Genomic DNA, 27,288 nt, shown 5'->3' with positions numbered 1-27,288 from the left:
AATTACATTTTTCTGCTTTGCTTCAAATGTAATTGCCAGATGATTGACTAGCATACATTCAACCTTTTCATTTTACAGTTTCCATTGTTTTTGCAGGAAATGTACATTTACATAACATGGATATCTTTATTGCTGGCATTATTGCTTGAATTAATTTTGAAACTGATAAATGAAATTAAAGCATTAAAAATTAATTCATTGCATGACTCTTTCAACTTGTCATTTCCCTGAATAGCCTTTCCATGCTAACTTGGTGTTTATTATTAACAGCTGCTGTGAAGTTTATTGGCTCGTTTGCATTGAATATCGTTAATTACGGTTTAATTTAGCTACTGTACGAATCGAGATAATCTTGAGATAATATTGGTTGGTTTGGAGGATTTGAACACCAAGGGGACCATCAGATAAACACATTTAAACGATTTGACTTTAACTGAAAACCTTCCAATTGGATAAACAGAATTGGTTGAGTGTGGCTGTAAAAGGATGAGACGGAAAAAGGTAATAATTAGTTGATTTGATTGATGGAGTGTGACACGTGAAAAAATGATATTGGATAATGTTAAACTATGATAAATTGGTGTGGAGAAAGATAATGAACTTGAAATATATTTGAGTGCTGGAAAAAGATGAATACAACAATCAAGTTGTGAAGGAAAAGATGAGAAAATAAAATGATTCTCTTCTTATGAGTTAAGCCTTGAATTGGTCAATTTAAAATGATCATTGTTTGCAAAAGTCAATTATTTGAGAGTTTTACATTTGACAACAATTAAGTCTTACAACAGCAAAAAGGGAAACTAATTAGATGAGAGATTGTGCGAGATGGTTCCACTGATAATCTGGCAAGATTTGATATAAGATGGGTAATGCAAATAGAAATGAAAAATCATTTTTGCGGTGACAGCTTCAATAACACGATTTTTAGACCATTCAATTAGGGTAAAAAAGGATATTTCGTGTTACTGCGAAATCGTAATTTGATTGCCAACCTGAAATTGGAGGAAAAAAGTTTGATAGACCGGTTTGCCTTCAGGGAAAAAAGTAGCTATCGAAAGAGAAAAAGAGACAGCAAGTGTGAAAGACTGAAATGAGAGGAGGTAATGATGAAGAATGAAAGTGAAATTCAGTGGAAATGAGGTAGATAGAAGTTAATGAGAGAGGAAAATAGTGAGTCGGTGAGTGAGAGCAGGAGAATCACAATAATAGAGAAAAGGTGATTTTGTGAATTGTGTCGGGATGAAAATTTTTGCAGGTTCAGTCACCGTTGTTGGCTGGAATGGATGAGATTATAGCAGTGATTCTAGTTGAGTAACTTAAACAAAAACAAAAGAACGCTATTAGTCAAGTGAAGTCAATTGAAATATTAATAAGAATACCTTGTTAATTTTCGTTATTCAATTTTTTCGTGCGTAATTTTCACCTTTTAACGTGTTGATATACGAGATTGTATTCCTTTCTTGGTTTGATCTTGATTTAATCATGTCTACAACTCAGAGTAAACCAATTTGGTTCATCTTTCCTGGTTTGGAAGCTTATGATCCATCACCGTCAGTTTCCATATTGACATTTCCACCTTTTGTTAAATTGTGTAGCTCGTTGAAAGAAAAGACTGGATTCAATTTGATTGAAACAATTACCAGTGAAGGTTCATCGCCAACTCTTGCCACCGTCTTTGCCACCATTACGGCTCTTCAATCGTCTCTCATCATTTTTTTAAAGTCTTTGGGTATTGCTCCTGATGGTTTCATTGGATATGGAATTGGTGAGTTTGCTGCCAGTTATATGGATGGCTGTTATGATGCAGAGACTGCAATTATCTTAGCTCGAACCATTGGACGTAAAATTGATGATTCAGGTTTTCGTCGAGGTGCAATGGCTTTAGTTCATCAAAATGAGTCTGAATTTTCATCCTTTTTCTCCAATTCCGGTGTTTACGTATCTGCTCACAATACCGACAATTGTATAACAATAGCTGGATCTCAAAAGAATGTTCAACAAGTCTTGGAGAAATTAAAAATGGATAAAATTAAATGTTCACCAATTGCAAGTTATTCAACAGCTCTTCATTGTTCCCAAATGGATTATTTAAAAGACACAGCAATGGAAAGCTTGTATCGTCTGATAGATTCACCCAAGCCAAGATCAAATAAATGGGTTAGCACTACGGTTGCAGTAACGGAAGATTGTCTTCGTCTTTCTTGTCCAAGATATTTCCTTCGTAACATTACTTCGCCAATTTTGTTCCGTGAAGCTTGCAATGAATTACCTAGTAATGTTATCATCATCGAGGTTAACTACCGATCGATACTTGAATCCTTCGTTAAATCAAACCATAAAGCACCAGAGTCAATTATATATTTAACAGTACCTTGTTTGGATGATTTGGATAATAATGCCAAGATAGCCTCAACTGGACAACTGTTTGAAATACTAGATAACAATAATACTACATCCACCAACGATTCAATTGGCCTTTCTTCAGATAGACTGCATTTTTTACTTAAAGGTTCCCAAAGCTCTGGAGTTTACGAGGTCAGGTAATCAAGTTTTCCATGTAAAAAGAGACGAGCCAATTGAACAACAGGATAAAAGAGAAGGAGAATGACGAAAAAGTTCAGTTGAAGTAGTTGGTGTTTTGTATAATTAATTTCCATTTTTTTCTTCCTTGTGTGTCAACCTGAAAGATAACTACGATTGCAATCACCAGAAGAGATTGTCTCCAAATTGCTTTATTCCTGACTTCACCCTGAAAGTTTTCCTCCTTTGACTATCACCAATTAATTTGATTGTCCTTTGATTTGTCGACAATCCAGACAAAACGTGAAACACAATAAAAAAAAAGATGATTACAAAAAAGGATAACAACTGAACAGTCAAACTAAATGAACGTATGAAATGAAAAATAGTTATCATTAAAAACTTCAAGAAATGATTTTCTTTCCTTATAAACTTAATCTATGATTTATTAAATTGAAAAAATTCTTGTAATATTAATCGTAAATTGCTTATTTCCGAATTGATGATATTAAATTTCACTTTATTTGTTTACAATTTGTATTTTTAACAGTTTTTAACAATTCTAAACAACTAGCTCCATCTATCAATGGCTTAAGACTAAATTAGCGTGATGAGTAACCGTTCAATCGAACATAAGTTGCTTTAATTTGCAGTTTTCAATTAAATTTCATTTACAACTTCCAATTAAAGTTTTGATTATTTATTTGTTTATTTGATTATTTGTTTATTCAATTTGTTTCGATTGTCAATTTATTGTTTTGTTTCAATTGGAGTTTGAAATTTATAAAATTGATTTACAATGGAAGAAGGTAAGTAGTATTTTTTATTTATTTTAATAGTGCTTTAAGAAAATCTTTGTCGAAAATTTAGCTTTATATACAAATTGATATATTGATTAAATTATTTTTATTTTTTTATTTTATTAAGAAATCACCCAATCAGCGGAATGTTTCGAGCAAACTCAAAGAACCAATTATTCAAGTCAATCAAGTGTACCAAGCTCCGAATTTGAAGATGACATGACAATAGACGATATACTTGGAAGTTTTTTACACTCGGTGGAGATCTGTGAACAATCTAGCGAGGACCAGGAAAAATTTCTTGATAAAATTTTAGCTTCCCAAGAACCGTCAGAGCCCGATTGCTTGCGCCAATTACAACTATTTATTGAAAGAGAAAGTTATAAAGTGATTGATCTCACAGAATCGGATTCAAACGGGGAACCGTGGCAAAAAACAGAACAGTGGCCAAACGAGGCACAGTGGCCAAACGAGGAACAGTGGCAAAACGTGGCAGATGAATTTAAGATAAAGTTGGAAGCTAAAGAAGAACCGAAAGATATTGAAGATTTTGAATTATTCAAGAAACCATCTTCTTCAAAATCAAAAATTAAGAGGGAAATGAGTGAAGAGGAAAGACACAGAGAAAAGAGCAAAAGAAAGTACAGGGAAAGAGCTTATTATAAAGAAAGAAAGATAAAATTATTGCCAAAAAAGTTTAACTTACGCCCAAGAGCCAATCACTATTGGAACGAAGAAAATATTCTTTATATTAAAACGCAAGAAAATATATATTCTTACTGGGAGACGCATAAAAAATCTAAAACCCCATGTTTCAGACAGCATAAAAAAGAGTCTAAATAATGATCTAAGAGAACATCTAAAAAGAAGTTTAAAAAAAAGTTCAATAAAAGTTTCATTTCATATGAGTTTTGTTTATTTGATATACAAAAAAGGAATATAACTTATGTTTTTAAAACTTCAATCCTTAATCAAAATTCTTATATATGAGTACATTTGATAATATAATAACCGCGTTGATAAACAATAGTTGAGTTAGTTTACTTTTCCTCGCTTGTCGCTGTTTCAGTAATGCTATTCGAGAAATGAACTCTTCTGTTATAGTTTCCAGTTTCAGATTCAGCTTCATTCGATTGTATTGATAATTCCAGAGCTGGTGATGGATTGTAAGTTGGCAAGCTTTTGAGAATACCTTTACAACAGATGAATGATGTTGTAATTAAGTTCCTTTGTTTCAAAATTATTGTAGATGATTGTCTGATGGCTTGTTCGAGATCGTTCAGAAGTTTAACTGACTCTGATACATTATCTCCATCAGCTTCATTATCAGATGAGAAGGGTAGTGAGCTTTGAATACCATTTAAATTGGTTTTAATGCTGGATAATATTTTCTCTAACAGTGGAAGTTCAGTGATACAACCTGATTCCTCAATGACTTTGATAATATTTTTGGTATAATCAATAATTAAGGAATAAAGTAGATTAAGGTATTGATAATTTTCTGAGTGCCACAAGAATTGTAACTCATACATTTTGGTCATGGTGTTCTCACCATTATGAAATTCATGCCATATTTTGAATTTCTTCATTACTTGCTGTAATTCATCAAGCAGTTCAATTGATGTTTCCAAAAGAGATCGGATGGGTTCACTTTTTTTGGTTACAAAGGCTTGATGGGACATTGATGAAACGTTCATTAGAGATTTGGATACCTGGTCAATAACAGTATGCAGAGTAACGGAAAATTGTGTTGAGCTTCCTTTGGCAAGATTATCTTGAACATCTTCCATAAGGATTGTCCAAACTTTCTCTTCTAAGGAAGAGTTAACTTCGAGTAATCGTTTTCCGATGAGGAAAACAAGTTTCATTAGATATCTTTGTGCTGTTCTTTTAGCATTCGATCCTGAGTCATTGAGTTGATTGATAGAATCTTCAGCAGACTTGAAAAGCTTTGTTAATGTCTGTTGATAAGAAATAGCTGATTCTGTTGGATAATTAGCCAGCCAACACCGAGATAGCTCAAACAGATTTGAGAGACTTAGAAAAAGTTCGACCATTCCCTTGAAATCAGGTGATCGTGTATTCAAGGAATCAAGTCCTCGATAAACATTGTCACAGATTTGAATAATTCTTGATCCAAAAGAGCATTTCACGTCGTATAATTTATCTCTTCTTTCTTGAGCACTAGTTAGCATTTTCCATGATTGACACATATATTTGATAAGAGTAGATTCAGTCAATTCTTCATTAGATTTCTCTTCAGCCGGTTCTTCCTCTAAAGGCATAAGTTGACCGCAAAAAGTCATTTCATCGAATGAATCTTCCTTAACACCTTCCATGAATTGGTCAACAGGCACATTGTTGAAGATTTTACCCAAATCACTCAAGAGATTGGATCTTTTTAATCGGAAAGTTGGTGATACGACTTCTTTTCTGGGTAATTTAGGTGTGGTTACTATACTAAGTGAGTTTTCTTTGTTGGTAGTCTTTAAAGTTTCATTGATAAGAGGTTTGATCCCCGAAAGTTGAGGAACTTGAATGATTTCACAAACTTTATCTTCGATACGATCGTCTGTCTTGTTCTGTTCATGTTCATGTGAAACTTTAGGGCTATCAACTTCAGCAATGACAGGCGTAAAAGTTACATTGATGGGACTCAATTTTATTGTTGATAAAGACTTGTTAACGGATAGAGGACTTGATTTACGTCGACCAGGGCTTTTAAGTGCAATCGGTCGTATAGAATCTGTTAATTATTCAAATAAATCAAAGGATAAAGTATTAAGAATGAAAAAAAACAAGTAAAGGTAGGGTGAATAGTGAGGGATAAGACAAACAAATACAGTCAAAATAACATGCTATATTTGATAAATAGGGATTAGATTGGTCAAGGGTAAGTTAATCAAGGGGAAATGGTAAACAATCTAGGGAATGTGCAACAAAAGGAGCATTACAAACCATGGCGTGCAGGATTAACTTCACCAGAAACATCAACAGGAGTAGGAATACAATTAATATGATACTGACTTGAGGTTCTCCTTACACTGGGCGATGAAAGGTCTGCCAATGATGGAGTTGACTTCCTTTTAAGTCGTTCACTCATAACTCGAGCAATCTAATAAATCAAACAAACAAATAAAAATTAATTTAACAATCCCAATTAAGTACAACAAAAATTTAAAAATCCAATAGTTATCTTAAGTGATACAATTTTTATTTGTGCCTAAAGTAGGTACAGGATTCAGGAAGTACCACTGGTGTGGTCTCCTTGCAGCTTTTGTTGGCGCCGCGGGAAAATCAATTTAGTAGGGTTTTTGAGTCAATTACATTTGTATGTTTTGAATGAGGGGAAGTGAAAGGTGTACAATTTAAGAAGGGATTGGTGGTGATTTTGATGAGGGTTTGGTAAGATTATGAAATATTTCATTATGAAAGATCTTTTCTAAGAGTTCTTTACAGAGTTCTGGTTTTAAGATACAAAGTTGAGGTACAGTAATATTGTTTTTATATTTTTGGTTAATTACTGATTCTAGTCTTTTTCTGGGTTCTGAGTATTCTGTACACTGTGCTATCCAGTGGATATTGTCAGGTTTCTCTGACCCACAAGAGCAGATGGTTTCAGTACTAATAAAATTGTAGTAGCCTAATGAGAAAATATTGAGTCTATTTAGTTTTCCAACAGTGTTGAGTAGTTTCCAGGTAGGTAAGATGTATTTTAGATTTTTGTGGCTATTTCTTTTGATATTGTCTTGCCAGATGATGTTGGTAATTTGTTGTGCATATTCAGTCGCTTGTAGTTTGTTGTTCCAGGAACTGCAGTCAGATCGGATTGTTGGGTGAATGTCCTTGAATTGGTCATTGTTCCATTTGATTGCTTGTGATACGTTTATGTCCAGGATTTGTTTATATCCTGTTCTGACGATTGTTTGCCAGGCAGGTGTGATACCCAACATCGCATAGGCACTGAGTCTGTTTTGGAGTGGTTTGATATTAAAAAGTCTTGAAAATCTACAGTGAATGGTTTTGTCAATTTTCTTGCAAAAAGTTTTGTTTCTGATTAGTGGTTTTAGAAGTAAGGTTGAGTAGGGTAGGACTGTGCTAATTATTAGGGCATTGATGATGGTTTTAAGAGTATCTGAGGGAAAGGTTTTAAGGAGGTTGGGTGAAAATGTGATTTCATTAATTCTGGATTCTAGCTTGTCTATAATTTTGTCAGTGTCTAGTTTAAAGGAGTCTATGAATTTGACAGGTAGGCCAAGGAGGTTGCCATGATCTGAGGTATGGATAGTGGTGTGTTTTTTCATGGTTTCCATTTTTACATGTTTGACAATGATGTGCGATTTTTGACTTGAAATTGAGAGTCCAATTTCATTGAAGTATTTGTTAAACATGGTTATGATGCTATCAGCTGCCTTAGCCGTTCTTTGGCAGTCCTTTTCAATTGTTGTGTGTTCCAGTCTGTAACCTTTGATAGTTACAAAGAGATCATCCGCGTAGATGTTGATATAATATGTTGGAGCCATAGGATCCACTCTTCCATAGCTGGGGTCTTTGTTTAGGAAAGGGGTCATTTTTTTAAGTACTGAGTTTAGGCCTATGATGAAGAGTTTGGGGCCCAGGATCGAACCTTGTGGGACACCATTTTTCATCGGACAGGACCACGTTGAGTTTTGATGTTCAATTAGACAGTATCTGTCAATGAGGAAGCAAATTATCAGTCTTAGTATATTGATGTTTACTTTGCCATTAAGTTCATTAATGAAAGACGTATGTCTGATGTGGTCAAATGCACCAGTTATGTCAGATTGAAGGACAGCATTATTGTAGTGATCCTTTTGGTTGAAAATGGACAATAGACATGTCGAGATCGATCTCCCAGGTAAGTACGCATGTTGATAGAGAAAAGTCTCTGTTGGAAATGCTTTAGATAATTCATTATTGATGTAGGTCTCAAGTATTTTACTGAAGACATTTGTGCACTGTATTAAACGTGTCCTGATACCATCACTTTTAGGTAATATAACACCTCTTGACATTTTCCATGCAAGAGGGAAGTAGCTATTGTGTATTAATGTATTGTATAGGTTAATGAAGTATTCGGAGTTGTTGGTAATAAGGTAAGATGCTGTTGTTTTCTTGATGGAGTCATTGCCAGGAGCCGAGTTTTTGATTTGTTTGGTGAGGTTGGTGAGTATTTCCTTATTTATATACAATTTGTCAGGTTTTCGTAGCTGAATTTTGATTTTCGGTTGTTTCGGTGTTTCGTCTTTGTTGTAATCAGAAAGGAGATTTAGGACATTGGTGTTGAAGTTTTGGTTGGGTTCGTTTTTTCCTCGAAGAAGGGAGTTAATTTTTTTCCAGGTTACAGTAGGATTCAGTTTGATGTTATATTGAGTAGCCAACTTCTGTCTCATATGGGTATGCATGTACTTTTTAATGTACTTGATCTGGAGTGCCAGAAAGGTTGCATCCTTCGAGAGTTTGATTGCTTTCTTGAGTGTTTTGATCAATTTATTCATCGATTTGTAATTTTCCAAAATTCGCCATGGCGTTTTGATTTGTTGTTTAAATGTTGATTCATTGTGAATGCGTTTAGAGTCATTGTTTAGGTTGAGAAGTGAGAGATCAAGTTTTGTGGAGTCTTCAAAGGCCAACGGGTCTTGTTGTCTCTTGATGAGTTGGTCAAGTTTATCATTGTAAGATGCAATATTTAACGCTTGGTTATACTTTTTTCGAGGTAATTTTTTCCCCAGTTTAATCCATAAGGACATGCAGCGGTGATCTATCTCAGTATCGAAGAGTTTGGTCGTGATTTTAGGATTGCCATAGAGGTTGGTGAGATTGGTTGCAGCTATGTCAATCCAATGTTCGGATTTGTTGACTGCATGTATGTAAGTATAGTTAGAAGGATCAGGTTTTATAGCAGGATGTATATGTAGTTCTTTAAGAGCACGAGCCAAGATATTACCCTTTTCAAGTTTTCTCGGTGGAACTATGTATGACCAAGTAGAGTGTGATGCATTGGCATCACCGGTGATAACAATCGGAGAGTCTTTATAGCCTGAGAGTGTCTTATGGAGTGCGTCGACTTCATCTTGATATTCTTTGTTGGTAGTTGTTGGATGTATGTAGAGATTGACCAGTGTAATGGCCTTTTGATTGATTAAGGCTCGGCACACTATGATGGCTCTACCAATACGATGAGTGGCAAGCAGATTGTCCTTATCAACGATCGTTGCACTTCTTCCATTAACTATAACTTGTTTTTGATTTGTTATTGAGGCAAAAGCCGCTATCATGTTGGCTTCTTGTAGGTGAATCGCGTCAGCATGATTGTTATTAATTATATTGTCGCTGGTGGTATTTGTTGAGTTATTACAATTGTGAGAAATTATTTTGATCATTTAAAAATTGTAATCCCAATCAATGTAGCTGATGAGTCTATTGACTTCATTCTTGTATGTAGTACATTGGTTAGATCTTTGTTTATGTTTCAAGTTCTTGAGTCCAGCGTTAGCACAGAGTAGACAGATATTGTCATTTGGTGGGAGACATTCTTTATGCGGGTGAAGCAGAGGACATGTCTCACAGGTCTTTTTTGTTGTACAATGTTTGGTGGTATGTCCGGTCTTGTAACAAGTGTTGCATGTTTTAACGTAAAAATTGTCTCTGAAAGGTATGCTTTGTCCGCCAGAGTGAACTTTGCCACGCTTTTCAATTATTGAGCGATTGTCAGAGGATAATCTGGCAATAACTTTGGTTTTACTGTTACCATATCTGTCAGTATATTCAATCTTAGCAACAAATTTGCATTGACCATTTGGATTTAGGCTGTTTCTTTGAATAAAATCTTTTTCCTCCTCAAATTGGTCCGTATTCAATACGAAAGATATTTGTGGTAGGAGCTTTGGTGGTTCACTGATTTCAAAGTTTTCCTTGATTGTTGTTTCTTTCAGTTTGTTGTTAATTTTGTTAATGATTTTCGAGTCAGTAGATATCATCTTGACAGCTTTCTTCGTTGAGAAGACCTTGTCCACAATCAATCCCTTGTCTGCTTTTATTATATTGTTGATTTCCGTATTGATTTCATTTATAGTTGTTTCACCTTTGGGTTGGATAATGATTAATTTTGAAATCTCTTTCTTCTTTACTTTGTCAGCATAAGTTTCAATGGAGGAGCTGTGAGGACAAGCAATCGATTCATGGGCAGCTCTAATTTCCTTTGTTAGGACCAGTTGATCCACCATAAGTCGTAGTTGTTCAAAGCGTCCAGTCACATTTTCTCCGTTGTCACGAAGGCAGGCAGTAGTAAGTAGGCTTTTAACATATGTTTCCATCACCTTTAGCTGGTTTTTTAATAGCTCAGATTGAGTTACCACGAGGTCCGGGTCACCCATTTTAGTATACTCGTTGAGACGTGAGAAGAATGACTTTTAGGCCAGTTCTCTTTTGTCAGTTAGATGCAGGATAGAAGTGTATACTTTGATAGTAATAAAAATAGATGTAAGACACTGAAATTAGTTAATTAATTAGGTTAATTAGCAATCAAAAATTTTTACAAGATTTAACCGCGTTTACCATAGTAACGACTAAACTTTTCATTTTGGTTCTCGTCGCTCATTGGCTGATTTGAATTGTTACCGCGCCATCTGGTGGTTCTATTTGTTGATAAAATGTTACGAAAAATTATCGCCATTACTCAATTACTAACAAAGTTCATTCGAAGTTGAAAGTAACTGTTACATTAGTGATTCATTTTTTTGTTTCAGTTATTATTTATTGTTTATTTTTATAATGTTTTATCATACACTTGTTTTAGGCAGGAAAGGACCTCTTGCTAAAGTTTGGTTAGCTGCTACTTATCGGAAAAAGTTGTCCAAAAAAGATATAATCAATGTCAATGTTGCTGAATCAGTTGAAGCCATTCTTTGTTCCCGGGTTTTAATGTCTCTACGACTCTCTTCTCATCTTTTATATGGTATTAGTTATCTGTTTAATCAACAAGTTTCTTACTTACTGTCTGATGCTTTGCAGTATGCCTATCATGTTCCACAATTTATTGAAGAACAAGGAATCGATTTGCTCGACCAATCAACCCGTGATATCAATTTGAGTGATGATAATTTAGATTATGAGTTGCTTCCTGAGAGTTGTGGTGCCTCTGAGTTCAAAATAATAAATGCTACAAAAACTCGTATTTTAGGAGATTTAGCTGAAGTTATTAGTGAAGAGTTTGAGAGTTTAGATGTTCTCAGAAATGACAATCTTCTAAATGAATCAATTCACACGGATGAAATCCTGTTTGAAGACAGAGTTTTCACAGATGATGGCTTTGGTGGAAATCTGGATCAAGATCCTACAACCGTTTTCGATATTCATGCACCATCAACGAGTAAAGCTGCCAAGAAACGTTCAGGTACGTTATGGAACACTTTTTGTAATTATGAAATGCTAATTGAAATGTATATTGAAAAATTTTCACAGGTCGATCACAAGAACCAGTGCAAGACGAGCGTCAGGAGAATATTGAAGAACATCATCCGACTGTTGATGATAACATAACTGAAAATATTGAAAATCTCGGGGCTGGCCCTGATATTGTTGTTGACTTTTTTGATTTACCAACACAACCAACTCCTGCTCCTGATGTACAAGAAGACCATCCAGAGCAGCCTTCTGACGAAGCTTTAAATGTTGACAATCTCGAACCGGTGGCCGGTCCATCAATGGAACAAGCTCGACGAACTAGCACTTCTAGATATTCAAGATTGGAATTGAATGACGAGGAATTAGTTTTAGAACCACTTGACGAGTCACATAAACGAGCTAAAAGAAAGAAAGCTAACATAGTATTGATTGATGAAGTCACTTCTATACCACGAGCTAGAATGATGGGAAATTTTCGTGATGCCTCGGAAACTAGTGGACGTGAACGTGCTCCTTCTACTAAATTTTTAATGATGACAAAGGCAAGCGGAACTGATACAGTTTTGTTGAACAATCCATCTACTAAATATGTATCGTCAATTGCCTTAGCGGTGAGTAAAATTCGAATTGCTGCAACGTTCTTTAATTATTTTACATTCTAATTCTATTTATGTGTCTTCGTTCGATAGCTTTTCAAATCATGTCTCAAAATGGAATCAGATAGTAATGATGATGATGATGATTTACTTCCAACCCAAGACGCAAATCCCACCGATGCTGCTCCCGATCAAGAAATCCCTAATGAAGAATTGCCTAGTGTTTTATTTGAAGAGGAAATAAATGATTTACCTCCACCTGATATACCTGAGGAACCAATCCCTGAAGTTCCAGTAGTGGAGCAAGAAAAAGCAACAGAAAGTGAGCCGACTGCTAGAGTGGGCCTGAAAGAACCTGTACCTGAATCGCAATCTTCTCAACCATCTCAGGAAAGAGGCAGCCAACGTCGCAGAAAACGTCGACGTTTATCTCAAGAGCAAGCTCGTAGAGGAACTATATATGAACCAGAGATTTTACCCAGAGAATCCATCATTGAATTTGAAAAAACTCACATGGATGTTGATCCACCCGAAGAAGAAGTTCCGCTCTTTTCACAAAGCCAATCAGAATTTTCATCTACACCCGAAGAAGGGATTTTGTCTCAGCTATCTCAGAGTCTATCTGAACCTGTCTCCTTTTCTCAGTTGACTCAAGATTGCAACAGGAAAAAGGTGCATATCCGTTTATTTTATTCATTATGTTCGTTGTTTATTGTGTCCATTTGTTTTCAATTTAATCTAAAAATATTTTTCTATTTCTCAGGCTGCTTTGACCTTTTTCCAGCTTTTGGCTCTTCACAAAAGATGTGTAATCATTCTCGCACAAGAACAATATTATGAGGAGATTTACATATCAAAAGGACCCAACTTTCGAGGTACTCTTGATGTTTATTAGACATGGAAAAATCGTTCACGTAAACTGGTCATTTTTGTAAAATTTCCTATCAAATGTTCAAACGACAAAAGTGAATTTTCTAATCAAATATTTTACTTTATTTTTCTTAAATTCTTCAATTTATTCCCTGTTTAACATCAATTTTTATTTAACTTTTAATTGAGTTAAAAAGTTAAAATTTTTTGTCACTTCTTAATAAAAAAACATTAATTGTTATTTAATTCGTTCCTTTAATTTTAATTAACACACATGGAAATAGGTTTCAATTCAATTCATTTTTGCCTCATTTACTTACGCGACTCTTCCACAAGATGGCTCTGTTATCTGTGAATCGCTAAGGAAACGGAAGTAGTGCTGGTTTTTTAGAGTTGTTGAATTTGCTTGTGTCGGGTTATTACACATTGATTGTTCATCTATTTATATTAGTTGGTAATTTTAATTTAATTTAATTAATTAATTTATCAAGATGGAAGACGATAGTGCAGCCGCCGATTTAAAGAAAAAACGTCAGTTCAGGAAATATTCATACCGAGGAGTTGATTTGGATCAACTTTTGGATATGGAAATGTAAGTAGTTTCACATTGTAACAGTGATTATAGTTTATTCCTCTTATTTGATGTTAATTATCTTTTTCTTATTTTTTCAGGGCTGATCTTAAAGAACTCTTCCATGCTAGAGCTAAACGTCGACTCAACCGTGGATTGAAGAGAAAACAAATGGCTTTATTGAAGAAATTGAGAAAAGCCAAGAAAGCCTGTGGTGAATTAGAGAAGCCAGAAATTGTTAAAACTCATCTTCGTGACATGCTGATTTTACCTGAAATGGTTGGATGTGTTGTAGGAATTTACAATGGTAAAACTTTCAACCAAGTTGAAATTAAGGTAAGATGGTTATATTGCAATTTTAGCGATATCCAATCGCATTCATTATCTAAAATGATGAAAAAAATCACGAAATCATTCGCGGTTTCCGCCAGAAGTTAATTCTTATGATGGTCCTTCCTATCTGAATCAATTTCTTGCGTTCAAGTTGAAACTTTTTGGTGAATGTTTATTAATTCTAGTCTTTTTTCTCCTTTTCTGTAACCTACAGTCAGAAATGATTGGACATTATCTCGGAGAGTTTTCAATCACATACAAACCTGTTAAGCACGGAAGACCCGGTATTGGTGCTACCCACTCTTCAAGATTTATACCTCTCAAATAGAGAAATTGTTCAATAAATTTTCAATTCAACTTTCTAAGAATTAACTGTTCTTGACTAATTGAATATTTTCGGGAAAGTCAACTATGAAAATTGTAAATTACTAGATGAGTTGGTACGAATAAACTCAATTCTTCCAAAAATACCTTCATTAGGCTGCTCTATTTGCTTTACAACTTGAATATTCCTAACTTTGTCATCATTTTAAACGATATTTTATAATTAGTGACAAACTATGTTGATGAACCATCTAATCCAGTCTGATTTTAATGCCCTTTGATCTTTGTCGTCCAGTTTAGAGTAATATTCAGATTAATATCAATCAACATTTCCGCGTTATGGGGCATTCATGTTTCTTGTAAAAACTGTAAAAGTCGACCAGAAAATAAATCTCATGAAATTTGTAAAATTTCAATTAAAGTTAATTTGAAAATTTGCTTCCGAATAGATAAAGGTGCCATCTATGATAATAATAACTCCCAATATAAACATACAGCTAGCGTCTTATTTCTGTTGTTACTTTGCCATTCAATACAATTGGTTAATTTTGTGTGATTTTTTGCTTTATTTTTCTTTCAAATTATAATTTATTTGTTTATGTTGACTAAAATCTATATATTTGTGACCAACAGTTAATGAGATTATCTCTTTTGTTTGCTTCAAGTAAGATTGAATTTTTGAGGACTGTCTAAAGATATAAAGAATTTCGTTTTGAAAAGAGGATACATTTCTTGAGATAGCTTTTCTTTTCTAGCTATTCCTCGATTAACTAATTTATTGAATCAGCCTTATCATCATCGTCATTATCGCCAACATTTAAAGTTTTGTGGCAACCTAATAGTGTGTTATTTGAAATCCGGTTAATTTAATTGTGAACTCTTAGTGGATAGTGCTTCAGCTGTTTTCGCCTCACTGGTAACCTAAAATAAATATCGAATAACAGTATGAGTTGGGACAACAATATTGTTTCAGCCAATATTAATAGGCAAATTCAAGATAATTCAAGATTGAAATTTGAAAGAAAATTCCACCTCACCGATCGTCTCATTAAGAGACTTGGAATGATACACGAGCTTAAGGTTTGTTCTCAATTCTTTTTGCCTTGATTTATTTCCAATACCATTTTTTGTTTGAACTTTACCTTACCCTTACTTGCTATGGTTACTTTATCCTTTATTGCTTGCTCTTTACCTTCCTGTTCTTGAAGAATTATGCAAATTTTATTCTCAATCAATTCATTTTGTATTAGATAATGAAGCTTAAAAAACAAACAGAGCATAAGCTCATGGTTTTTCTAAACCCGAGACAGCAATCAGGCTTACCGTGATGAACCGGTTACTGTGCATGGCTTTGATAGAGTATATTTAACTCTTTATTAATCTACTCATTTAATTATCTACGCACTTAGACTAGCTAAAATTAGAATATTAGCCAATGGTCATCTCTTTTTTCATTCGATTTTTACATAATCTAGTATTTCATTAGAGTGATGAAATACAATGCTAGTCTTTTATTGTTATGTTTTTTAATGCTCTCATTGATAATTTTTTCCCTCTAGGAGCATACAAAATGTGTGAATTGTTTGGAATGGCACGATTCAGGGCAGTAAGTACTCATTTTGAATACATCTTTGCTCTTTAAAAAACATTACCACTAAAAGTACTTTTCTTTGGTCTACAGATTTTTAGCCAGTGGATCCGATGATTGTAACATAGTTTTATGGAATCCTTATAAAAGAAAATGTGTTAAAACTATTCAAAGTGGACATACTGGAAATATTTTCTCTGTAAAATATGTTAAATCACCTTCTGGAAACTGTATTGCCAGCGGTGCTGCTGACGCTGTTATCCGAGTTCATGATATGGTTGCCTCTGAATGTATATTGAATTGTACATGTCATACAAATCGAGTAAAAAGACTGGCCACTCCATCCAATGAACCTAATGTCTTTATGTCAGCAGCAGAAGATGGTTTTGTTTTGCAGTTTGATCTTCGAGAGAAACATTGGTGCTCTCAAATTTGCAACAATGTGTTAATTAATTTAACAAGTCACATTAGTCCCTCTGCAGAAGTCAAATGTATATCAATTAATCCAGTACAACCACATTTGTTAGCAATTGGTGCTAATGACCCTTATATCCGCCTTTATGACAGAAGAATGATCTCCTTAACTCAAGCAAAGGTAATTAGAAACAATATGCAAAATATATCGAGTCTAATATTTGTTCAATTAATTTTATAGCATCCACCATCTAGCTCAATTAGTTTCCTTATGTCCAGCTTTGGGCGAGCGGCAAATCAACAGCAAGAAAATGACGATCCCTCATGGGTTCCTCCACCATCAAATTTACCTCATAATTGTGTCCAATACTTCATCGCTGGTCATCTACATTCAAAGAAAAAGCCGGCTGTAACGTGTACATATGTATCATTCAATTCTAAAGGGAATGAACTTCTGGCCAATCTCGGTAGTGAACAGATATACCTTTATGACATAAACAAAGTTCAGACATTACACAGTTACTATCTTCCATCATCAACTCAAACGACAGTCTCTTCTAAAAAAACTAGCTCAACATCTAATAAAAATTCAACCAATGGTACTTGTGAATACAACGGAAAAACCAATGGAACGAAGAACCAGCCCACAGCTAAAACTAAAAATGGCTTCCATCGGCCATCTAATCTTAAATATTATAGTGTTTATGGGGTTAAGCAATTACTTCCACCTAAAGTCCAGCTGATGAAGGAACAAGCTAATGAGCGATTCGATAAGGGAGACTATATCAATGCTGTTTGGCTTTATAATAAAGCAATCGTCCATTGTCCAAATGCGGCTGTTCTTCATGGTAACAGAGCAATTGCTTTAATGAAGCGAGGTTGGGATGGTGATGTTTATGCAGCTTTAAGAGATTGTTACAAGGCTCTTGAGCTAGATAAAGGCTATTTTAGAGCTCATTTTCGCATGGCTCGTTGTTTAAGTGAGTTAAAAAGATATAAAGAAGCTCATGAGTGTTTTGAAAAGTTCAAATCAACATTCCCAGAAGAAGCTAAAGATCAATCATGTTCTGAATTGGAGAAACAAATCAAAGATTGCTTGGAAAGATTAAAAGAACGTGAAGAAGCTTCCACATCATCCAAAGGAGAGTGTTTAAGTGCCTCTGAACTTGATGATGCAGAAGAAGCTGCAGTGACAGCTTTTGTCTCGTCATCATCTTCATCTTCATCATCAGCTCCAAGAAATTTATCATTCAATTCAAGATTACCTAATCTCAACGAAAAAGAGATCACTTGGAGAGCAAGAGCAGCCGATTTCAAGCAACGCTTTTGCGGCCATTGTAACACAACAACTGACATAAAAGAAGCAAATTTCTTTGGAAGGTTTGTTTGATCATTCAAATCAAAAATCTAAATCTTTAATTTTTATCATCGATAGACAATTTGAATGAAAATTTTTATTACATTCATTGATTTTTACTTCAAATTTTAAAGTTTCAACCTCTTTAACATTTTTTATATAATTTTGTTCTTTTCAGAGATGACCAGTATGTTGTTGCGGGCTCTGACGATGGTAATATATTTATTTGGGATCGCAAAACGACTAACATCGTGCGTGTCTTAAAAGCAGATGAGGCCGTAGTTAACTGTTTACAGCCTCATCCTACCGATTGTCTTCTTGCCACTAGCGGGATTGAAAAAACTGTCAAGTTATGGGCTCCTAAACCTGAGGTTAGTTGAACGTTGATTTATGCGTTGTTTTAGTTTGACACCCGATACAATTATAATAAGTAGAGTTAGATTTACCTGAATAAGGCCGTTTTGTGTGGCCTCTTTTTGTCCATTGATTGTTTAAAAATCTCATTCAAAAGTTTAATTTGTCAGCCTCACTCAGCCATGTTTTTTAGACTTTATTACTTTATAAGACTCGTGTTGATCAACGATAGTTTGTAAAACACTATTAAGATCAGAATAATCAGCTTCATTATACAATTAGTATCACCAAATCTTAATCAACTTTCAATGGACATCTATTTAAATGCAGGTCAAGAATCTCCCCTTTCTTGCTTCAAATTGTCATTTATTCACCATTTCAGCTTTCTAATTGACATTTCAACTGTAATTGGTTCGCATCATTTATTATTTATCTGCTTACTAAGTGCAGATAATACATTAATTTTGTTACAAATAACAATAACAAGTATATAACGCTTCAATTGATCGCTTTTAACCTTATCTCTTAAAAGCTATTCAAAGCTGAAACATACCTGAAATTACATTCACATTAATTTGATATTGATCTTCAAGTTCTAATGATCAATCTTTTCTTTCTCTCCTTTCTTCTTTTATTCATTGTACTCCTGTCTCAGGATGGACCTGATAGCGTCGAACCCACTGAAGTAGAAGATATCAACGAAGCTGCAAGCTCAAATCAGAAGCTTATGTATGAAAATCAAACTGGCGAGTTGGCAATTTATAATATGGGCTATCGATTTAGATTTGATTCAGACAACTCTGAATATCCCGAAGAGCTAGTTCAATGTAGAGCTAGTTAAAGATATCCCATCTGATGCACGCTCACAAACGCGCTTATATTCAGTTGTTATAGCTAAAGAACTATATTTATCTAAAAAGCCAACCAACACCTCTGAATGATCTTCTCACAACCAATCCCGACACAACTATAAATATCACCATAGATTTTGTTCCTATGTTGTTGCAAGTTGGAATCATTTAGTGAAAAACAAGCGTAAAAATAGATTCATTGATATCATAAAGAATGTTTAAATATATTGACTTTGGGTTAAACAAAAACAATCTTTCCTAATTTTAAGTTGTATTTTTTTGTTTTTTTTGTATTAATCTGAAAACACATCAAACACAAGTCCTGAAACCAATGAACCAAATTTTCTTGATGTTACACTACAAATTCTAATTCTATTTTCATTTTGTTTTTCTCTCTCATTCATCACATGTTCATTGTCATTCACTCATTATCCTTTTTCAATCTTTCCATCCAATCTTTTATCATCTTCCATGAAACATGCATGGGTTCTTTAAGAAACTCAACAGAGGATCTTGTCAATTCATGCATGATCTTCAATGATAACAACAGTAAAGCCTAATTATCTTGTTAATGGCAAACTGCTATTATAATGAGAGTCGAAACTGTGCATAATTTGAAACATTCAACTTACAAGATTAATTAATTGTAAAATAAATCATTTGTCAATTCCCTCTGTTTCATTGGTAACAAAAATACTAATTGATTTGTATTTCTTTCTCTCTGTTTCCACTCACAAAACCAACCTTTTGGCCTCATTATTATGTCTCTCTTTAGTGCATCAGTCCGTCAGTGTTATTTGGAATGGTTACTATTACTGTGATAATCAACTTAATCACTTACGGTATTTTATTTTTGCATAACTTTTAGTAGTAAAATTAGTTCTAGATTTATTATTAAATTAGTTCCTAAGGGCTACTTACCTATTGATTACAATAATTGAACAACATATCGTCTCTTTGGTACGCTTCATTTATTTTCAATTTGATTGTATTTACATTTTTTCAAAAATATTATTTACGGTGGAAAATATTGACATGTAACTCTGTCGGCTTGGAAAGACAATTAGTTCAATAATAAAGAGTATATATTAGCAAAAAAGGCAAGAAAATTAAAATTTTCATAACAAAAATATTGATCAGATGAATTAAAAAGTTAATGTAAAAGTATTTTTACGCCGAAAAAAAGGTTTTGTTCACAAAAAATTAGTAACTAGACGTTAGCCAAAATAAATGGTCAAAGTAATATTGATGACATTTTTGATTGAGATGATGACACAAAATAATGATGATATAAAATATTACAAGTACCTTGTTTTGAAAAACCCTGTTATGCTGTTATAAGGAATGTTATACGTGAAGTCGGTTACTTTAGAGTCTTGGCGACGTTTTGAGTACATTGGTCGACTAAATTTGTGTGCGTGTCCTAAGTCCAGGGGAGAAGAGGGATGATGATGGATATGATGATGTAAAGAGGTGTGATAAGGTGAAGCCACATCTTTGTAAGGTGTTCTTGGTAATAAACCATCCATAGAGCCGGATAATCCTGCAGCAACAGCGACTGATCCATCGGGATCTACGGTATCAACCATATTGGCATCAATTGGAACAGTAGCAAATCTCATCCTTGGTCCTACAGCGGGTTGTATCTCCATTGGTATTTGATCATGTAATCGGTAGCCGGAAACTTCGTCGCTACTTTGTTCATCAACATACTCTCTATGGTCATCATAGAGACCAGAGTCAGCAGGAGTATGTTTATTGTAGTGTCCATGTTTGAAGGAATGTTGACCACGATCTTTATGGACAACTTCATGAGAAGGTATTCTTTCAGCATCATAACCGTTGAAATAGACATTAGCTGAATCTTCACTACCAGTTCCTGGTTCATTTGTCTCCACTTTTGCACGGAAACCTTTCTCATCGGCAACATAACGAACAATACGCAGACGACCATCAACATCACGTATTCCATATGAACCTTTTAAACTTTTAGCGTCTCCGCTTTCTTTACGGAAAGCTTGAGCACCATCTTTATCTTTAACATCATAACCAAAATCATATCGATGACCATCAGAATCATAATGTTGTCCAAAATCAGGGTCAGTTTTACGAGAAGCATCATCTCGTGCACTTAACGGGGCAGGTGAAATATCATCTCTTGAGCTAGATGAACGAGACTTGGGTGGATGGGAATGGTAATCACGATGATCATTGTCATGGTTGTCATTTGATTCATAACTACTCAAAGGCTGATTGCCTCGATGGTGATGATGATGGTGATAAGATGAGCCACGGTAAGCTGATGAAGCACGGCTTCGATAATCATCTTCTTCATAAGATGATGGTGAAGGATTAACATGGGTTACACGGTATCTATGACCTGAAGCACTTGTATCCAAATCATTGGTTCCATTGGTCGTTTTGGAGCCTAGAAGAGAATAAATTTTTATATTTGTAGCAAAGGAAAATAAACAACGAACATAAAAACACAATTATAACTTGAAAATACCTTTATCCGTACCAGCTTCATAGGCTTGTAGCACTGATTGAATCCAATCAACTTTAGAATCATTAGCAGAAAGTTGGACTACTGGTGAAGATAAATTACCAGCAATCGTAATGGGTGATGTGGAAGAAACATTTGTATTTACACCATTGGCATCTCCATTGACACAATTATTGACACAAATAAAAGTGGTGAAAAAAATGATTTGATAGAAAATAGTTGACGCCATGGCCTCAGCGCCTTAATTTGTATCACAACACTTATACAATTCAAATTGAATTAAATATCTAATTTGTATACTATAGTTATATACTAGTTCACTTGAACTTAAATAATATTTTTGATCACTTCAGTTGAACCTTTAAGCAATACGCTATAAACAAACTAAAACTGTCTTCGCTATAGAAATGATACTTTTTAAAGCTTATGTTTTCTTTTCTCAACTCATCAGGCACTCATCAATGATACTAAATAAACCGTAAAATCAAATGATTGTTCAGTTTTATATGGTGAATGAAGTGTTTCAAAGGAAGGTGGAAACCATGGTTCGGTCAACCAGAACGCGACGATTTGTATACAAATAGTAACATCCGATTATGCGATTGTCAGCTACTTTTACTGAACCAGTTGACAAATGGATACAACAGGGAAACCGTTAGGACCAACTAAGGATGGCGATGATGATGCAGGAGGCTGGATAAATCAAATAGATAAGGAAGAAGGATTATTAATACAATTATTATCTTTGAAAATTAGTTATATTTAATTCGAGATTAATGGCAACTAATAACTTAAAGTGCGCTTCACTCAAAAACAAATAAAGCAGTAGGAACTAGCTTACTGTTGCTGTTTATAAAAAGATAAACTCACTGTCAATTGATTGTTCTTACCTGTAATTGTTTTGATGGTATTTAAGAAAATAAATTTAAAAGTTGTAAGCGAGATTAATTCCTTGATTCCTCTTAATTCAATCTTGTGGTATAAATATTGGGAGACAATGATGAGAAAGTAATCACGTACATGTTTATTACCTTTATGTTATCTCCTCAACTTGAAAAACGACTTGTGTTGCCGATATTAATGCTGATGATGTTGTTTCAATAAATTGTTATAATAGTTGCAATTGAACTGAAAAACAATACAAATCACGGATAGCTCAGGGTTACCCTTCAAGATTATGAGAAGATGGAACAAAAAGAAAGTCAGATAATCTAAAAAAACTGAAGCTAAAGATTTCATTCTCAAAACGTTTTCGTTTGAAAAAGAAAGAGATAAAATCAAAGGCTGCGCCTTCAAGTGACAAAATGGTATAACTGGTGACGGTTAAATTGAACAAATGATTAGTAATGGGTTAAAATGGTAAGACAAATAAGTCAATCACCCTCAAGAAAAGCAAATTAATACAAAATGTTAATTTTCCAAGAAAAAAGTGAAAACAATATTTCATCAAATTGTCTTTTCCTCTATTAAAGATGTGATTAAAGGATTCATCACCATATACCCTATCTATCCAGTTACTGTTAGGAAACCAATTGGCTGTGATGAATCTCCTGGTGATTATCACTTTTAATGTCTAAATCAATGCTCAATTTAGCCACGGAAATGCATTTCAATAATTTTTCATCTACTCAATTTTTCTCTCTTCCCTTTCCATTAAAATTAAATTGGTGTGTTTTGAAATAGAATGGCAATTAATCTCAAATTGACTTGAAGATTTAGGCTTGATTTAGCTATTGCAATGAATTTAGCTTGGTTTATCTTGGTTGAATGGATTATATCATCAGAATCTTTTATCATAATCGAGCTTAATCATTTATATTTTGCATAATTTCAATCTATGCTTCAATTTTAATTATATTTGACACTTGTGCATAACAATTGAGCTGTCTATCAAGATAAATTTTAATAAAGATTGACAGGTCCTCCTGGCAATCATGATTGTAATCGGAATTCAGAGAAAGTATCGTTTAAGGTTGAAAATGAAAAGTGATTGGTTAACACCACACAAAATCAGGGTTTTCATTAGGGATTAATAAGGACAAAATGGCTGATAATTATCTTTAAACATTCACTGTCATTATCAAACTAAGAGCTTGACTATGCATACAAATCAGTATGGATAAGTACAGAAGCGTACCAACAGTGTTTAGTCGCAAGTTAGCCAAATATATCAAGTCGATATCACTTTAAGATCATTGATTTCTGAACTTACTGATTTTATCTTCTTGAACGGATAAAAGTCAAATTATTTTTGCCTCTAACAATCAATAAATTATGCAAACATTACTTTCATAATGAATGCATTTTGAACAAATTGTTGAAACATAAATCAAACTCTCGTTTACCAATCCAAGTTGATACAAACTCTTGTCATTTATCATCGTCATAACTGGAATGAAACAAATTGTCAAATAAGATGTCAACGCAAATGATTAAATTAATCAAGGCTCAATGACTACTGTAAATAAGAGTTGTGAAAATTCAATTGAAAATATTTTGACTTGAGTCGCATCTCCGATGTAAGCAAACCATCAGTTTGACCATTTGTTTCAATTGAGTCAGTGTGAAACCACTTCAATCATAATCAACTCATAGCTATTTAATTCCTCTCAATTACAAGATGAATTATTAAAAGAAAGCAACTTTGAAGCATATTTTCCTATCCCAATCCAAGAAATCCAAGCATTTTGTATAAATATGTAAATTATAGCTTAAACCTTCCAGCAATTATAATTATTTCAATAGACATAACACATCCTTTAACCCATAATTGAGTTTTAAGGCCTATTGACTTGGGTTTGAACCCAAAATTATTTGATTAGTTGAATACAAATTGATTTGTTTTCAAGAGTGCTTTTGTATTTTGGTTACTAAACATAATTGCAAGTTGTTGAATGTAAGCAATACTTTTTTAAGAATCAAAATTCTGTTATTGATTGGTGTATTCAACAATGAATCTAATTGTTAGTGTGATTTGTATTTACCCAGTGTCACACAATTGTGAGAGTACATCAAATTATGAAAGCTGATTAACCTCTTCTAACCACGATTGACTTATCAAGAGTTTAGCTGCATTCATTTACCTCTGTTATAAGACAATTTTTCAAAACAACTTTACAGCTAATAAGACATAATTACTACCATTGACATACTATCATCAATCAGTTTAATTATTGGTTAACAGTTGAGGAGATTCAACGTCAATATCATTACTGTTGGGCAAAATGTACATTCACTGCTTTCTGTTTCAACAACATTGCCTCAATTTAATTCAAATTTTACTGTTTTTACTCAAGAAATGCTCGACTCTTGATTCAATTACTATCCTCATCTAAGTGATTGGATATAGCTTGTTAATCATTTCAGTCTATCATTGCTTATTTAAAGGTTAACATTTCAATAAATTAGTTGAAGCATAAGATTTCACTTGATACATGTATAATAGTTAAATAACAGCTAGTTATTAAATCTGTTGTCACTTCAATTGTAGTCATATTTTGAAAGGTTGGCTGCTTTTCAATTGATTTGATTTTGAGGAAGATTATGGATCTAATTATACACATAAATACCCAATTACTTTTCCCAATAATCAATATAATGACTTGCGATTGATTAAACAGCAAAATACGGTTACATCCTTTTGTGACTTTTTAATTACCTTTTCATTAGTTGATTATCATGTTGAAGAACAGTTTTCATTAACAAACGACTTTTACTTTTCCCAATCGAACCTTAAAACAGTGGTTATAGCTTTAATTGTGTTGTTAAAAATAACTAATAATCACTTTTACTATCATCTATTTTTGCTAATTTTGTTTAAATACAATTTTTATCCAAATCATCTCAAGATGAGCAGATCTTAATTTGAAACCAATACATTTTGATTAATCTTGATGTAACCTATTCAACACCTAAAAGCACAATAATTTTGAAGGTGCAAGTTTAAGCGTTAACAAGCTGTTCAATCTACAAAAAATCATATCAGTTTTTGAAAAACTAAATAAGCCAAATTGAAAATCACCATCTTAATTAACTAACAAAATCATTAATTGTAAAATTACATTGAAGTAAATCATTGAAAATCATTAAAAAAGACAAAAATGCAGAAAACTCAAAGAGTTATCATGTAGAGACATCTTGTGTCTGTTTTTAGAAAAATACTGCTGCATATGTTTTTTTTATTTCTTGGTTTGTTTATTTATGAATCACATCATTTTTTATTATTTTGACTGATATTTGAATTTATTCTCGTTATTTATTTAATACTAATATGCCTGATAAAGGAGATATACCTATTGAAAGTTCTGATGGCAACACTGAATTGGAATCACAATTTATTTTGCGCCTGCCACCTTTGCCTGCTGCTACTCTTCGCTCTGTTGTTGCCAGCGGTGTTCTCAACCTAAAGGATCGCCTTAACATTCAAGTTGAGAATGACATGAGACATGGAACTGTTCGATTTGATGGCTGGGTATTACCGGCTAAGATTGTTGATTTACCCTGTATCATTGAGTCACTCAAAACATTGGATGCTAAAACATTTTACAAGACGGCCGATATTTGTCAAATGATGATATGTAAAGATGAGATTGAAGAGGAAAAACCAGAAGGAGAAGAATCCAAGAAAAAGGACGGCAAAGATAAAAAGTTTCTATATCCTCATGGAGTTACACCGCCGTTGAAAAATGTGAGGAAAAAAAGATTCCGAAAAACCTTAAAGAAAAAATTTTTTGATGTTCCTGAGATTGAAAAGGAAGTGAAGAGACTTTTCAGAACTGACAGTGAAGCCATTAGTGTTAGGTATGAAGTTGTCAACACTGATGAAAAGAATAAAGAAATTAAACAAGGACTTCAAAGTGCTGGACCTTCTGGAGTCATTTCTAATAATTCTCAAAGTATGGACATTGTCGAACACGATTTATTCGGTGAAGTTTTAAGTAGCTCGGATGAAGAAGATACCAGAGCCCAAGATACTGATGAAGGAAGTCGCGGTTCTTCTCCTCCTCTGAGAGAAGCAAACAGTTCTCATAAAGAAGCTCCAAGCACATCAGAAAATAAGTATGTAACCGAATTCACTCCTGGAATGTTAATAGAACAAGAAAACCGGACTGGAAATGGTAACATGTCTTATGATATTACAAGTGAGTCATCGAGTGCCGCTGCGGCTGCTGCAGTTGCTGCTTTAGAGGAAGCAAATGAAATGGGAGATTCTGATATGAATGCCTCAGCAAATGATGATCTAGTTAATCGATTGAACGAACTTCAAAGTGAAATTGCTACAATTCGAGAGAAACGACAAATCCAAGAAGCCGAGATTACGGACATTGAAAATACAGCTTTAGTTTCCCGATTCCAAGGTATAATTGATGAACTGAAGCACCAGGAAATGGAGAAAAGACGCCAATATGAAGAGATCCTTATGGTTTTGAATCAGCAATTATAAAAACATCCGTTCTGTGTAAAAATTCCCCCTCATAAATTTACTAATAAATTTAGTCATCAAATTAACTAAATAGAATGACTAATTTCACCATTTTTCAATATCCAAAAGGCAAATCCATTATTTTGTTATTTTCTGATTCAATCCGAGAATTGTCTCCAGCTTCAAATTGTTTAATACTAAACGCTGTTTGTATAATTTAATGACTTAAACTATTGATTCTGTTTATTGTAATTTTCCTTGTGGTCTCATACTTTAAATCTAAATACCAAGTTTGACTAAAATAATCACCAAAAAAGACATAATAAACCTAATTTGTTATTGATTAAATCAAGTT

General features: G+C 33.7%; 8 protein-coding genes across 12 annotated transcripts; 6 read left to right on the top strand and 2 right to left on the bottom strand.

Moving 5' to 3' along the window:
- The first annotated feature begins 1,159 nt into the window (after positions 1 to 1,159).
- On the top strand, positions 1,160 to 3,054 carry LOC149094649 (fatty acid synthase-like). The gene has a single exon (XM_089269705.1). It carries the CDS (start codon positions 1,483 to 1,485, stop codon positions 2,542 to 2,544), a length of 1,062 nt encoding a protein of 353 aa, XP_089125831.1. The 5' UTR covers positions 1,160 to 1,482; the 3' UTR covers positions 2,545 to 3,054.
- A 66-nt stretch (positions 3,055 to 3,120) lies between these two features.
- LOC107367723 (uncharacterized) lies at positions 3,121 to 4,225 on the top strand. Its single transcript, XM_015935477.3, has 2 exons — positions 3,121 to 3,329; positions 3,448 to 4,225. The coding sequence occupies exons 1-2, from the start codon at positions 3,320 to 3,322 to the stop codon at positions 4,161 to 4,163; spliced, it is 726 nt and encodes a 241-aa protein (XP_015790963.2). The 5' UTR covers positions 3,121 to 3,319; the 3' UTR covers positions 4,164 to 4,225.
- Positions 4,214 to 6,534, bottom strand: LOC107367721 (uncharacterized). 2 transcript variants are annotated; one of them, XM_015935474.3, is made up of 2 exons: positions 6,279 to 6,534; positions 4,214 to 6,066 (listed from the first exon to the last, which is right to left on the bottom strand). In XM_015935474.3, exons 1-2 carry the CDS (start codon positions 6,421 to 6,423, stop codon positions 4,361 to 4,363), a joined length of 1,851 nt encoding a protein of 616 aa, XP_015790960.2. In that variant the 5' UTR covers positions 6,424 to 6,534; the 3' UTR covers positions 4,214 to 4,360. The 2 variants fall into 2 exon arrangements, with proteins under 2 accessions (XP_015790960.2, XP_015790961.2); XM_015935475.3 differs by having other exon boundaries at positions 6,348 to 6,534.
- A 4,481-nt stretch (positions 6,535 to 11,015) lies between these two features.
- On the top strand, positions 11,016 to 13,454 carry LOC107367791 (double-strand-break repair protein rad21 homolog). Its single transcript, XM_015935541.3, has 4 exons — positions 11,016 to 11,736; positions 11,805 to 12,358; positions 12,437 to 13,015; positions 13,107 to 13,454. The coding sequence occupies exons 1-4, from the start codon at positions 11,115 to 11,117 to the stop codon at positions 13,236 to 13,238; spliced, it is 1,887 nt and encodes a 628-aa protein (XP_015791027.2). The 5' UTR covers positions 11,016 to 11,114; the 3' UTR covers positions 13,239 to 13,454.
- Positions 13,455 to 13,613: 159 nt separating this feature from the next.
- Positions 13,614 to 14,587, top strand: RpS15 (ribosomal protein S15). Its single transcript, XM_015935440.3, has 3 exons — positions 13,614 to 13,805; positions 13,886 to 14,120; positions 14,332 to 14,587. The coding sequence occupies exons 1-3, from the start codon at positions 13,705 to 13,707 to the stop codon at positions 14,443 to 14,445; spliced, it is 450 nt and encodes a 149-aa protein (XP_015790926.1). The 5' UTR covers positions 13,614 to 13,704; the 3' UTR covers positions 14,446 to 14,587.
- A 294-nt stretch (positions 14,588 to 14,881) lies between these two features.
- On the top strand, positions 14,882 to 19,699 carry LOC107367697 (WD and tetratricopeptide repeats protein 1). Its single transcript, XM_015935435.3, has 6 exons — positions 14,882 to 15,521; positions 16,001 to 16,047; positions 16,123 to 16,624; positions 16,685 to 17,823; positions 17,979 to 18,171; positions 18,810 to 19,699. The coding sequence occupies exons 1-6, from the start codon at positions 15,387 to 15,389 to the stop codon at positions 18,993 to 18,995; spliced, it is 2,202 nt and encodes a 733-aa protein (XP_015790921.1). The 5' UTR covers positions 14,882 to 15,386; the 3' UTR covers positions 18,996 to 19,699.
- A 260-nt stretch (positions 19,700 to 19,959) lies between these two features.
- LOC107367698 (uncharacterized) lies at positions 19,960 to 22,999 on the bottom strand. 4 transcript variants are annotated; one of them, XM_015935436.3, is made up of 3 exons: positions 22,402 to 22,999; positions 21,515 to 22,204; positions 19,960 to 21,433 (listed from the first exon to the last, which is right to left on the bottom strand). In XM_015935436.3, exons 2-3 carry the CDS (start codon positions 21,738 to 21,740, stop codon positions 20,304 to 20,306), a joined length of 1,356 nt encoding a protein of 451 aa, XP_015790922.2. In that variant the 5' UTR covers positions 21,741 to 22,204; positions 22,402 to 22,999; the 3' UTR covers positions 19,960 to 20,303. The 4 variants fall into 4 exon arrangements, with proteins under 4 accessions (XP_015790922.2, XP_015790925.2, XP_015790923.2 ...); XM_015935439.3 differs by having other exon boundaries at positions 22,543 to 22,976; XM_015935437.3 differs by having other exon boundaries at positions 22,532 to 22,773.
- Positions 23,000 to 25,445: 2,446 nt separating this feature from the next.
- Positions 25,446 to 27,281, top strand: Taf7 (TATA-box binding protein associated factor 7). The gene has a single exon (XM_015935535.3). It carries the CDS (start codon positions 25,782 to 25,784, stop codon positions 26,952 to 26,954), a length of 1,173 nt encoding a protein of 390 aa, XP_015791021.1. The 5' UTR covers positions 25,446 to 25,781; the 3' UTR covers positions 26,955 to 27,281.
- The last annotated feature ends 7 nt before the right edge of the window (positions 27,282 to 27,288 follow it).

The sequence above is a fragment of the Tetranychus urticae genome, chromosome 1, assembly GCF_039701765.1.
Source record: "Tetranychus urticae isolate SD_2017Ah chromosome 1, NJAU_TeUrti_SD_1.0, whole genome shotgun sequence".
NCBI classification, from domain to species: domain Eukaryota; kingdom Metazoa; phylum Arthropoda; class Arachnida; order Trombidiformes; family Tetranychidae; genus Tetranychus; species Tetranychus urticae.
The sequence above is the reverse complement of the archived record's forward strand: the minus strand, read 5'-3'. Positions and strand labels throughout refer to the sequence as shown.